The sequence below is a fragment of the Acomys russatus genome, chromosome 2, assembly GCF_903995435.1.
Source record: "Acomys russatus chromosome 2, mAcoRus1.1, whole genome shotgun sequence".
Lineage (NCBI taxonomy): Eukaryota > Metazoa > Chordata > Mammalia > Rodentia > Muridae > Acomys > Acomys russatus.
This window is the reverse complement of record NC_067138.1, coordinates 70,993,499-71,006,650: the sequence shown is the minus strand read 5'-3', so window position 1 is coordinate 71,006,650 and position 13,152 is coordinate 70,993,499. Positions and strand designations below refer to the sequence as shown.

Genomic DNA, 13,152 nt, shown 5'->3' with positions numbered 1-13,152 from the left:
GCCACCTCTTGAGTACAGCACTCTCTAGGGAGCACCTAGCTCAAGCACACAGCCCTCAGACCTACAGTAGACTCTGCCCTGCTGCTGGCCTCATGAGGGCCTGGAGAAGGAGAAACTAGATGCACAGCTAGCTACTACTGGATTCTCTAGCCTGCCCACTGCCCTTCTCTTCGTGTGTCATCAGGAATGGTAATGCTGACTGCTAAAACAGTTCAGAAGATAAAAGGACAGATGTCCGTGAGGCACCCTGTATGCTAACACGTACAGCTGGCTCTCTGTCTCCTTAGGCTCCATGTCCATATGTTAAGTGTTAAATTGTGGTGTGTGTGTGTGTGTGTGTGTGTGTGTGTGTGTGTGTGTGTGTGTGCGCGTGCGCATATGTTGGGCATGAATAGGGTTTATTCCTGTCATTACTCCCTAAGCTATGCAATCCAGCAGCCAATCACAGGGCATTTATTCTGTGCTAGTTATGAATAATCCAGAGGCAATTCAAAGCATATGGAAGGATACACAGAGGTTACAGGCAAATACAACAAATTTAGATCGGACTGAGCATCATAGGACTCGGTATCCTTGGGGTGAGTGGGAGTCCTGGACCTCCCTTTATCCCACACACCCAACAAGTAGTTATTTTCTCTAGCCCCTACAAAGGAGACAAAATGTGACTTTTGCTTGGACTATGAAAAGGCCCACCAGCCTCTGAGCCCATCAGCGGAATGCTTTCTACTTGAAGGGACCGGAGGAATTTTCAGCCCCACTGAAAGGAAAAGGAGTGGTGGGCATGGCTGCTCTCCAGCCAGCAGCAAAGATGAGGCAGAGACCGGGGACACACTGCATGAAAAACAGACAGGAAGAAACTAGAAGGTCTCCGTGGAGTAGGGAGGCCTTCTTTATCGACGTGCTTTGAATGTGTGTGAACAACTTTCAGTCGAGTGAGGGTGCTTCGTCTCCCATCAGCAGAGTCAGGTTCCCAGGAAGAACTCCCCTCTGCTCATGAAGCACACACGGCAGAGAGCTAAGCAGAATTCTCAGGAGACTCTGCTCAGTTCACTGTGCAGGGTCACTCCAAACTCAAGCGCCCTGTGGATCCTGATAAATGTGAGTGAGGCTGTGCATTTCTCTGGCTGTCTCTAGCAAGCAGCAAGAGTTGCATATGAACTTTCCAGAACCTGATCTACTTACAGTTTGGGTTTAACAGTAACTGATTAAACAAAGACTGAACTCTGCCTACTAGAAAAGCAACCAGTCCCTTGGAGCAAGGGCACAAACCTTAGAGTTGACCTACTGTGTGAGAGGGTACAGGACCCACATCTTGCCTAGAGTCTGGCAGAGGGGGAAGAGCTACTTCTGAGCATCAAATCCATGCTCTGTCACTAAGCTCTGTCATAAGACGGCTTCTGACTGAAAGCAAGCCAGTTCTCACAGACTCCATCTACACCGTCCTTTCACTAGCGCTAGGTGAAGGTTACTGTGAAACAGGTTTGTCTGGGACAACCCTTACTTTACTGCTAAAAAACAAATGCGAACAAGAACTAGTCTCTAAGGAGTAGTTATGCAGGTTCACACATGTGGTCACAATTACACAGTCTGCTGGTAAATGCCTTAGCTTTGAGCTAAGCCCAAAGCCATTTAACCTCCTGGGTGACCTTGGATATCTACAACTGTTTCTGAGGGAGCGCACTAGGCACCACCTTAGAAGATGCTTTGAGGAGCAAAGAAGATATGTGTGATTTCAAGGCCCGGTGACTGGATCTCAAGGGGCTCTCAATAACCAAACTCTACCCTCACCCCAGCCAGCACGGTGATAAGCATCCATACAAGTAGATGTTTGGTGGTGACCTGCTGTACCTGGGTGTTGTGCAGAGGACGTACACGCTACCAGCACACCAAGATGCAGAACTGACACAGCCTCCACTGTGCAAATGAGGAAGCCAAAATGTACAAAAATGCAGAGATTGAATAATAACCAGTCAGTGGCGACAACAGGATCTGAACCCAGGCAGACTCTATGTGATACTGCTTGGCTCTCACATCCCCAGAGGGAGGCCAGAGAGGATGAGCAACTAACCAAGCAAGCAAGCAAGCAAGCGAGGAGTACCAAAATCAGGGAGAGGGGGCCATGCAGATATGACTGCCCAGGCTGGAGCTGCCCAAGGACCAAGCAGGAGGCTGTGCATTTTCAGGTGTGGGCTTCTCTCAGTCAGTGTCCTCAGAGCTCAAAATACAAGTCCATGTCTTTACCTCTGTGTCTACCCTCTATAGCCCTGTCAGTCTGAACCCAAAGCCATTTTTGCCACCACTGCCTTCTCTTTCATGACAGACTATACCTTCAAGCCATGAGTCAAAATAACCTTTTCTTCCTTAAGTTGCTTCTTGTCAGGCATTTGGTCACAGCAATAAGAAAATTAAGTATAGAATTTCTCTGTGATTTATATTATAGGTCTCTAATGACAGACTATATTCAAGCAATATATAACAGGTTATTTCTTCCTACTGTCATTTATGTCATTGTTGTATATTTTATTTTACATATGCTATAAATTCATAATTCCTTCTTTGTATTGCCCTTTGGTGTCTGTAGGGCTTACTTTTGGGACCCGCCGTGGATACCTACACTCAGGGATGTTGGTCCTTTATATAGCCGTAGCTTTGAGCATCTTGCCCCTACTCCTTTCCTCTTACAGGCAGAACGATCCTTTTCAAACAGCATGTCATCGCTGCTCAAAATTCCTAGTGGCTCCTGATGTCGAGCATATTAATGGGCTCTGAGGGACTAGGCAACCACACTGCCATCTTTGATGCTGCACCAATGCAAAGGATAGGCCCCAGTCCCTGGGCCTGGCACTTGTAGTTCTCTCTGACTGGAATGCACTTCCCTCAAGGGCCTGCTAGGTTTGGTCTCTTTCATGTCCTTGCTCAAGAGTCACCTCCCCAATGATGCATTTTATGACTAAGAACCCAAACCAAAGAGGCAACAGTCTCTCACGGTCTCCCAGCTTCCCTCTCTGCTATTTTTTCCACAGTGCTCAATAGAGCACACATATTTGTCCCATTAGAACCCCAACTCCTTGAGGACAAGGCCTCCAGTCTCTTGTGGCCATATAGTATCATTAGAACCTGAGCACTTAGTACTATCTTGAGTGAGTGAGTGAGTGAGTGAATGGATGAATGAGAGAGACCTGGAGTCCATCCTCAGGGCCCTAATCCCCTGCCACAAGCAAGTGAGTGGCTGACTAGATCATTAGGATCTTTCCACCCTGAAAACCTTCCACAGGTGAAATGGACACAGTTCTTCAAGGCAGCACACCTAGAGTCGCCCGCATCTGCTTAAGTATGAAACCTGCATTTCCTCTAGAACTTGGCCATGAAGCTTCTCTGCCCCTTGGAATAAGCAGCATTTGGCTGCTGTGGTAGTACGTGCATAGCAACCTGCTCATCAGATCAACATTCACCACTGGGCTTGTAAAAGTGGCCCGGCTTCAGTTACAAGGAAGTACTACAAACCACACTTGTCTGTTGTTTAGAACCAGGAATGCCACCTCTCCTCGTCCTCCTCAATTTAACCCTAACTCCTTAGCAGCCCATGCTGTTAGTTTTGGGGTTTAGCCAGAGGCCCTCAGGAAAAATAGCAAAATTGTGCATTCTTGGCCAAAAAGAGGGCACAGGGATGAAAGGGCTTTTGGGTACAATAACAGGTACCATGATACAATGGGAACATGGGCCTAAAGAGGGCAGCTGTCCATACCTTCAAGATCACTTCTGCCCATGGCTCAACAGTCTTGATTTTCAGGGGAGGACCATAACCTTCTCCTTTCCATCTGAAACTGGCTGAGGAAGCTCCAGCATTCTATTGTCCACCATACTCTACCTGGCCAGGATCACATTCGCTAGAGGCATTAGCGAAGGGTAACTTGATGCTTTAACATGGCAGTCACTCCTGGGGACAGTGAGCTACTCACCAGCCACAGTGTGGCCATTTAGAGCAGCAGTTCTCAATCTGTGGGTCACAACCCTTCAGGGTAGAAGGACCCTTTCACAGGAGCCACCTAAGACCATCTGCATATCAGATATTTACAGTATGATTCTATGGGGGTGGGGTTTCCGAGACAGGGTTTCTCTGTATAACAGCTCTGTCTGTCCTGGAATTCGAGCTCTGTAGACCAGGCTGGCCTCAAACTCATAGAGACCCACCTGCCTCTGCCTCCCAAGTGTTGGGATTAAAGGCGTGCACCACCACTGCCCAGCCTACAGTATGATTCTTAATAGTAACAAAATTACAGGGATGGAGTAGTAAAAAAAATAATTTTATAGTTAGAGGTCACCACAACAAAAGGAACTGTATTAAAGGGTAGCAACACTAGGAAGGTTGAGAACCACTGATTAATCCAAATCACAGACTCATAAATACTTACCTGGGAACCCTTACCTTTTCCTTTCTATTGTCTTTCCTTTTCTATTTTGAGACACAGTTTCCCTAAGTTATTAAAGCTGGCCTTGAACTCATTCTGAAACCCAGGTAGACTTCGATCAGCCTTCCAAGTAGCTAGGATGACAAGTCTACACCACCAGGCCCAACTACCCACTAAACAATACAAACCCTTTCTTCCGGCTGCCTAACTGGCTACTGAACTCTTAGCTGAGCCCCTCTACCTAGAGAAGTAGGGGAGCAGAGTAGACAAAGACATCAGAGAAGCCACAGGTAGCCTGGTCATCCTGTATCTTTCTAATTGAATGACTTGAGGTCCATCAATCCTCTACCTCAGCTTCCTCTGAGAAAATTCAAAATAATGCAAATACGTCTCTCATAAGGGACTCAGTCCCTAACTACAGGTGGTGGAGAGCTGGTCAGAAAAATACATGACACGTATCCCTTCTTCTACCATTCCCTGCATTAGGAATCAATAATAATCTCTACATTCTTCTTCTCATGAGATCGTAATTGATACGCAGCCACCTCCACTGGCACAATGGGAAAACCCATCTGTGTACTCTGGTTACAATGGCCCAGATATATGCTCTGGAGTAGGAAAGGTTAATATATTAGATGATAAACACAAGTACCCCACCCCTATTGGAGTGACAGTGTGAGTGGCGCTTCATTTCTCTGCATGGCTGTGGACACAGAACTTAGAACAGTGCCTGGAGCACAGAAGCCACACAAGCTGGCTGGATCAACTACCACTTGACCCATCTGAACACAGAGCACAGAGCACACAGCCTGAGGCCTACCACAGCAGGTACAAGGCAGATATGGAAGAAGGTGGGAATAGCTGACAACACCCTCCTATAGTGCAGGAAAGGAAAAGTGATAAGTCCCAAGTATGGCACAGCCACTCATTCTTCTGCTGATCCTGAGAAGCATAGTTCCTTCCTATGGCCTCAGTGTCCCCACCTGTACAAGATTATATGAATTCCCAGGCCCCTTTCAGTCCTGAACTTCTGATCCAAGAGCATTTACAAGAGCTACCATTCAGGCTAAGGGAGCCCCTGCTTTGGAGGTCATGGAATACCCCACACAAAGTCCATCACCAGCTTCCAGGAAAAGCTGTATCCTGGGCAGTGCTGGCTACAAGCTTCACCATCATTGTTTACCACCAATGGTCACAGGTCTGGCATGGCCAACTCAGGCACCCTGGCCTCTTCACTGTCAACTTCTTATAACATAGAATCACCTGAGAGTCTCAAATGAGGAAGTGTCTACTGGACACCTGTGGGGAACTGTCTTAGGTTAACTGTGTGGTAATACCCATGCCACTGTGGGTGACACCATTCCCTAAGCAGGGGTTCCCAAACTGTATAAAAATCAAGCTGAGCACAACTAAGCAAGTGAACAGGCATGCATGCATGCATAGCTTTATTTCCCCCTGCTTTTGACTAGCCACGATGGACTAGCTGTTTCAGGACACTGCTACACCAGCTTCCCTACCATAAACTGCATCCCAGTTCATGAGCTAAAACTAAACCTCTCTCCTCTAAGCTGTTTCCGTCAGAATATTTTATCATGGGGACAAAAATTATTATTTTTTCCTCCTCCATTCCAACCCACACACTCTGCTCCTGCGTCACCCCACTTACCCCTCTCTTGCATTGTGTAAAATATCTACCTGATCCTAAGAGGTCGCACGAGTTGAAGGGACCACCCCGCCTGGTGTCATGACCTCCCACCCACTCCCGAGTTCACCATACAAAGGGCTGCCGAAACAAAGCTGGACACGTTGTCTTTTTAGTTCAAAGAGCACACTTCCCAAGGATTTCCAAAGGATGTTCCAAGGAACACCCACGAAGTAGGTGAATCTCAATAAAACAGCCCCATGATTCATTAGGTTTAAGAAACATGACATCAGCATGCCGTCTCTTCTCTTTTTCTTCCCCACCCACGCGAGCACATAATCACATTTAAAGCTAAAACATCCCACAACAACAAAAATCTGCTTGACATTCTTTATTCCAGTGTATTCCAGGTAAATTTGGCCACAGGAAGAGCCTTCTTTATTCCTAAAGAGCTGGTGTTTGGGGGTCCAAGGGCAAAGTTTTCCACGTGGCACTCAAAATATGATCCGCTAGCCCAGCAGGTACCCCTGATGGTATGTGCAGGGGAGCCACCCTTCCTCTGCCGTTTACTTTCTTCTGCCTCCAAGGTCTCAAGCAAAGGCCACACAGTCACTTGAGCTTTACCAAGGCACACACAGTCACATCACCAGTGTTAACACTGCAATACTAAGCCAGCTCTCCTCTGGCCTTCTCCTCCCACCTCCTGCCAAATACCCAAGTGTGAATCCCTCGTCCAGCACAAGGGTAGCCCAAGGGTTCAGAAAAATAAGCCCAAGCATGTGGGTCAAGCAATCCCATACTTCTGGTATCCTGAAGTTGCTACCACCATATCTGCTGAGCTCCCCACTCGTGGTCACCCCAACTTAGGCAGACACTGGCTAAGTTCTCCAATGAGTCATCACAGATGGCCACAGAGGGCACATGGGAAAAACTGCCCACAAGCTCATAAGCTCATATCCTTGAAGGTGCCTGGACGCTTCTCATCCTTCCCAAGACCAGGGGCAGGGAGGGGTGTGGTGTGGAGAGGGATGTACCTGCTAACCGTGCCTTTCCTTCCGGCTGCACTGGCTCCGTCAGCCTGAAAAAGAAACCCAGAACACATCATCAGCCAAGGCAGAAGACACAGATTCTGGGTACCACTACCACCCTGGGTGGTGCCCACAGGACACTAGCCTTCAGGTGAGTAGTCGGGACACAAACTGCTGCTCCGTCACTCTAGGCAAGAGAACCTGTCCCCAGTGGCAAGAGGGAGTCAGGACACCTGCCCACCCACATCTGCTTGGCCCTTTAAATCCAGTGGAGCGCTCACTGCCAACACAGCCAACAAAGCCCCCACTGCCAACACAAAGCCAGCAACCACATGCCCTGGGGATGCGGTGAGAAGTAAGTAACTAGTTAAATCTGAGATTGAATTGCTCTGTTTTTATTTTCAGCTGGGATTTCCAATAAAACAGTGGCTGCAGATTTATTCCTACCAACCAGAGGGGGGAAAATCCCATTATGTTAAAATATTCTGTCCCCCAACCGTATGAGCAGAGGAAAGCAAGAGAGGGCCAGCTCTTAATCTTTTTATTTGGGGGTGACAGGGTTTGGGGAGATGAGGCTGACCAAATGAAATTTTCACGAACCAGAAAACTCTGGGGTCAAATGGAGAGACTACAACCCTGGGAGCTGCTTCCAGTCTTATGAGGCCTGGGGTCATGACTCAGCCCAGGGCTCAAGAGGACTTTGGCACAGAGACCAAAGGAGGCTACGGGAACACAAACAGCGCCAAGAGCTTCTTCCACCACTGGCTGCACCTAATCCCCTTCTTGGCTATCTCAAAATACCAGCTACCATAGTAATTCGAGAACAACATGTCCAAAGCTAAAGAGCATGAGCCCCAATAGCCAGAACTGAGAGGCCCCATTGCACATCACCCACATCTTCAAGCACACCTAGCAGGATCTATGGTGCGTGCACCCTGCTATTTCCTGAATGACAATCTTCTCTCTCTCAGGCCAAGCTCTACTGCTCAAAGGTCACCATCTTTTCTGTTTCCACGCTTTCTAACTTGCAGAGCTGTGGATGAAAGGCTGAGGGCCTAAAGTAAAATCAGCAGCTACCTTTCGATGTGTGCTTACAAGAGGTTAAGAACCGGCAAAACCATCAATGAAAAGAGTTTCATCCCCAGAAGGCCACGTTGCCAGGTTCTTTTAAAACCAAACCAAACCACCAGGTAACCTAGCAGTAGCATTCAGTCTGACAGGGTAACAGGTACGTGGTGGTGACATTCCTGCTTGTCCACAGTGCCCACTCTTCCCTCTTGTCTCAGATCACCTGTTTGGTCCCTGTGAGTGTTCCTGTAGGCTCCCCTTGCCCATCCTCAGTAAAGGCCAGTGTAGGGCATAGATGTCTCGTTTCTCCTATCGCACTCATTGCGGGTACCCACTCAGAGGCTCAAAGACTCTGTTTATCCCAAGTCCCACAGCTATGAGTCTAGGCCAAGGGCACTCCAAAAGCCATCTTTCTCAGCCCAATGCATGGAGGAAGAGCAAAGTGACACCATGGCGTTCCCCCCAGTCACCACATACAGACAAGCAGAGACAATGCAAGGACGCTGTGCATGTATGGTTTGAAGTCACAGCCTGTGATTGCAGAAGAAACAAGGGGGAAAGAGGTCTGTCGTTTCACAGAAGTCAAGGAATGGGATCAGCTATGGCCTCTTCCCTACACCCTATTCCTCAAACTTGATACGAGGCTGCCTTTGCGTTCCGGTCCTACAAAGCAAAAGATGCTTGACCCTGAGCATTGTAAGACATTGTACAATTCCAAATAGTCTCTTCCATGTCAGACTGAACTCTGGGTATGGGTTTATAATGTTTCACATACACCTTTCATGTTGTCTTTTCCATCACAATTTTTTAAAGCCTTATTTCTGCCTGTGTGTGTGTGTGTGTGGGTTTACATGAGTTTATACGCACCACATGTACACAACTGTCTGTGGAGGTCAGAAGATTGTCAGATTCCCTGGAGCTGCAGTAACAGGGAGTTGTGGGCTGCTTTGTGTGAGTGCTGGGAACCAAATTCTGGTCCTCCAAAAGAGCAGACAGTACTCTTCAACACTGAGCCATCTCTCTAACCCTTTCTATCACAATTTTATGTCAGGCTGGCAAGGTCCACCACAGTGAGTGTACAGCAGGAAAGGCGGGTGAGTGCTCTGTTTGGGGCGCACTTGACAGTCTCCACCTGCTTCTCTGTCGCTGACTCTTGGCTTCATATTGCTGGAAGTCACTCTTAATTTTTTTTTTTTTTTAATGAGTGGCAAAGGCAAAATGTTCCCAACTATTCAAAACTGGTTTTGAAACAAGTTCATCTAGGCTTGGAAATGCCCTCCCATTAGTGGCCACGTGATAACGCCAGGAAAGGATGGAGACTGGATGGGCGATGGACACAGTGGGGAAAACTCCAGGATAGTATGTCACTATCACAACAGCATATGGCACACATAGCCTTTATGACTGCCTCGAGATGGAGATAAATAGGGTTACGTATGTAAAAAGTATTTAGTGTGGACTCAGCAGTAATAACCATTAGCAGCCCTAGAAGTAGCTACAGAAGCCAACACTTACTGGGTCTAGGAAAACCAAGGCTTGGGAAAGCAGGATGGTCTGGATAAGTTGCATAGCCAGCCTGGACTGCCCAGAATCCCTTGCTCAGGATGGAATCTCTCGATAGGTTCTATCAGACCACCACAATTGCCAAAGCTACCTCCAAGGGCCCAGGAGACACCAGTGTTAACAGTTTAGCATCAAGTCTAGGGAGGGCCCAAGGTGGAACAGCTCAGATCATGTGACATCCTCTGCTAAGAGACTGTGTGCTCCAAAAGGAGTTGGCTTCTCATGCCCGGCTTCTGTCTGGGTCTTACTGTGAACTTCACGCAAGCTTCCTCTGCGGGTCAAAACTGAGGGCAGGCACAGAGGGCTACATCAGATCCCTCCCTGTCTCTGCCACCTCTGCCACCCTACAATGAGATGACCCAGCCTCTATCGCCAATGAGATATGGAAGAGATGGGCCCACAGGGAATCGTCCTCATTCTTGCTGGAGGGCCTCCACCCCCTGTCTGGTCCCCACCCTCTTCCCCAGCTCTGTCTACTCCCTTACCCCCAGCTTCTCTCCAGCACCTGGGCAAGGCTATTTTTGGTCTCCTTCCTCCCTCTGTTTCCCTCCCAAATGCATGTTGAGTTGTTCTTTTCCATTCTCTTATTAAGGGTTTTCTTGGAAGGAAAATATTATTCCAAACCCAGAAATTTTATTTCTAAATTTGTGCAAATGTAAGTTGTAAGACATTAGCTGCATTTCACATTTTGTGCAAATGGCAGAAACAGGCAATTCGTGTGCTACAGGGATGGGGGCTGGCCAACGATTTCGATAAAATAAACCCTTTTTTAATTTAAATGCTAATGCACTGAATTAAAATTTAATAACTGAGGAAATTGAAAAGCCGACCAGGAATATTGGAAATAAATCCAAGCAGAAACAGCTGAAATTAAAAATTCTAGAGAGTGGGAGGACAGCAGCTAAGCTGTCTTATATGATTACATTTTTTTTTTTTCAGAATGAAGCAAAAAAAAAAAAAAAAAAAAAAAATCCTATCTCTCGCTGGCTCTAGGGCAGTAAATCCACAGCGCTGTGATTTATTGCTCAATTTTCCTGAGGGAAAAAGGCTTTCTTTCATGCTGAAATATTTCATAAATTTCAAGCCAGCATAAATTCTTAATTTAAAAGTTATGGAGGTCACATTTAGTGCACGGGTACAGTTCCAAAATCTTAAAGGCATAGCAGCAACCAAAAAAGAAAAAAAGAAAATTCAAAAAGGAAGGGGGTGGTGGGTGGAAGAATATGAGCATTTTCTCTCTCTCATCCTTTTTTTTTCTTTCTTTTTTCTTTTTTCATTTTGGTTTCAATTCACAAGTTGAGATTTCATCCTTAAAGACTTCCTGGGTGGACAGAACCCAACGAAATACATGAAGAACTTGTGTGTGTGTGTGGAAATCAACTGTAAAAGATAAAGAGATAGATTTAATTCAATTATAAAAAGATTTTTTTTCTTTTTTTTTTTTTTTTTTTTTCTTTTTTTTTTTTTTTTTTCTTTTTTGTAAAGCCACTTGAGGAATTTCTGCTAAAAATTTCCTCCTTTTCCTGGCCAGGAAGGGGTGAGGGTGGGGGAGGGTGGCCAATGTAATTGCTTCTCTTAGATCTCCAATCTTTTGTGCACTGTGATATATTCATTTGTTATACAGCTGTTCGGTGGCGGAAAGAATGCTGGGGCGCCCATAATTCTAAGCAAATCAATCAAAAATTAATGATTTGTCATGCTTGCACAATGGAGGAAAAACAGCTCCTTGGGTCCTGGCTGCCTGATCTCCAAGAATGAAATGCCTTTCTGTGGTAAGAGGCTGAGGTAGTACCACACGTGTGATTTCCTCCACCTCCATGAAGGGTGGAGGGGGGCCACCATCTTGGAGTAAGCATGTCCAAGATGGCACCAGGGCAGACCCTCTGCATGGTGCATTTCCAGAATGGTAAAATTAGGTTCTTGGCTTTGCCATTCCCATCCCCCATGGTAACTTGAAAATCACTTCCTCTCTGGAGGAAGGACTAGCTCCCCTCCCCCAACTCGATTTAACTTGTCCCTGTATATTGTTCTCCCAGCATTGCTAAGACGCCACCATCAGCACCTTCTGTGGGACTGGGGCTAACCTTTTGTGCGTTCCTTAGGTACTCCAGGCTGTGAGCCACTCCTCCTAGGCCATGTCTCTAGCACCCAGCTCAGGGAAAATACTCAACAAATGTTGTTGGATTTGCTTAGAGGGATTACTGCTCAGGAAATCCTGATTGCAAGGTTGCCCTGATGAACAAACCACACTGGGTGAAATGTGCTTGAGTGCACATACACATGCATGTGCACTCACATGTATGGAGGCAAGAGGTCAACATGAAGTATTTGCTTCAATTACTTTCTACCTTGTTTTCTGAGACAGGGGTTCTCACGGAGTCAGGTGGATTGGCTAGTCAGGGTGCCCCGGGGATCCTCCTGTCTTCATTTCCTCAGTGCTGGGATTACAATTGCACATTGTTCCTTGGCTTACAGGGGTGCTGGGATCCGAACCCAGGTCCCCGTGCTTGGGCTGCAAGCATTTCGCCAAGTGAGCCCTCTCTCCAGTCTCCATCAACCAGAGCTCTGCAGGTATAGTCCATGAGAGCCTACTTTCTATGTGTGTGTACTGCCCTGAGTCTGAACAGTACAGTACTCTCCACTGGACACATGCAGGTGAAGGAAAGCTCTGTGCATCCCCCATCATACTAATTCACATGAAATTCACATCCTTAGGTGTCCATAAAATAAATATATGTGTGTGTGTGTGTCTATATGTATGTTAGTTCAAAAAATTTAAATTAAACTTAAAGTAAATTAAAAATCTGTTTTTATGCTAACTGGTTTGCTCAGTCCTGTAGGACTGCAAGAAGCAGCTATCAGAGCCCCAGGACCTGCCCAGGGGACAATGCTATGTTCCTTGCTATTTATGGAGAGCAGTTGAAGAACTGGAGCCACGCTGCTGTATCCTTTTTCTTTCTAATGGGCAACATGGCCTCCAAATTAATCACGTAACGCTCAACCTTCCTCAACAAGAGAGGCTTCAAATAAGAAGTCATCTGCTCATTGCTCCTAGGGCACCTTCCACAGTTATGCCTGCTCTCCCAGCACTTACAGTCAAATGACAGTGGCACTGTTGGATGTAATCAGTAAAGCATGGATCATTCTTAAAGGGTTCTATGCAGGGGCACACAAAGGTAGAGATGCCAGGAATGCTGGGCACAAGGCCAAGTTGTAGGTTGTGAACAGAATTAAAAGTAGTCAGCGTAGGTACCACTGGGAGAACACCAAGAGGAGGTGAAGGCCCGGTCATGAGGTATCTAGGTCAGGGTAAATGGCCACTGCAAAGTCCACAGGCCAGGAATGTGCCCAGTGTGCTCGTGACCAGAAAGGCTGCTGATGGGCCAGGCAGAGTAAGTGAGAGAGAGGAGAAGAAATGAAGAGTCAGCTCACACAGGACCCT

General features: G+C 46.9%; 1 protein-coding gene across 7 annotated transcripts in view; it reads right to left on the bottom strand.

Annotated features, from left to right (window-relative positions):
• Znf618 (zinc finger protein 618) overlaps positions 1-13,152 on the bottom strand; it is a 152,893-nt gene that overhangs the window by 59,384 nt on the left and 80,357 nt on the right. For all 7 annotated transcript variants that reach the window (XM_051162985.1, XM_051162998.1, XM_051162994.1 and 4 more), the window contains exon 2: positions 7,086-7,129. In XM_051162985.1, coding sequence (XP_051018942.1) covers positions 7,086-7,129 — 44 coding nt within the window. The remainder of the gene's footprint in view (positions 1-7,085; positions 7,130-13,152) is intronic.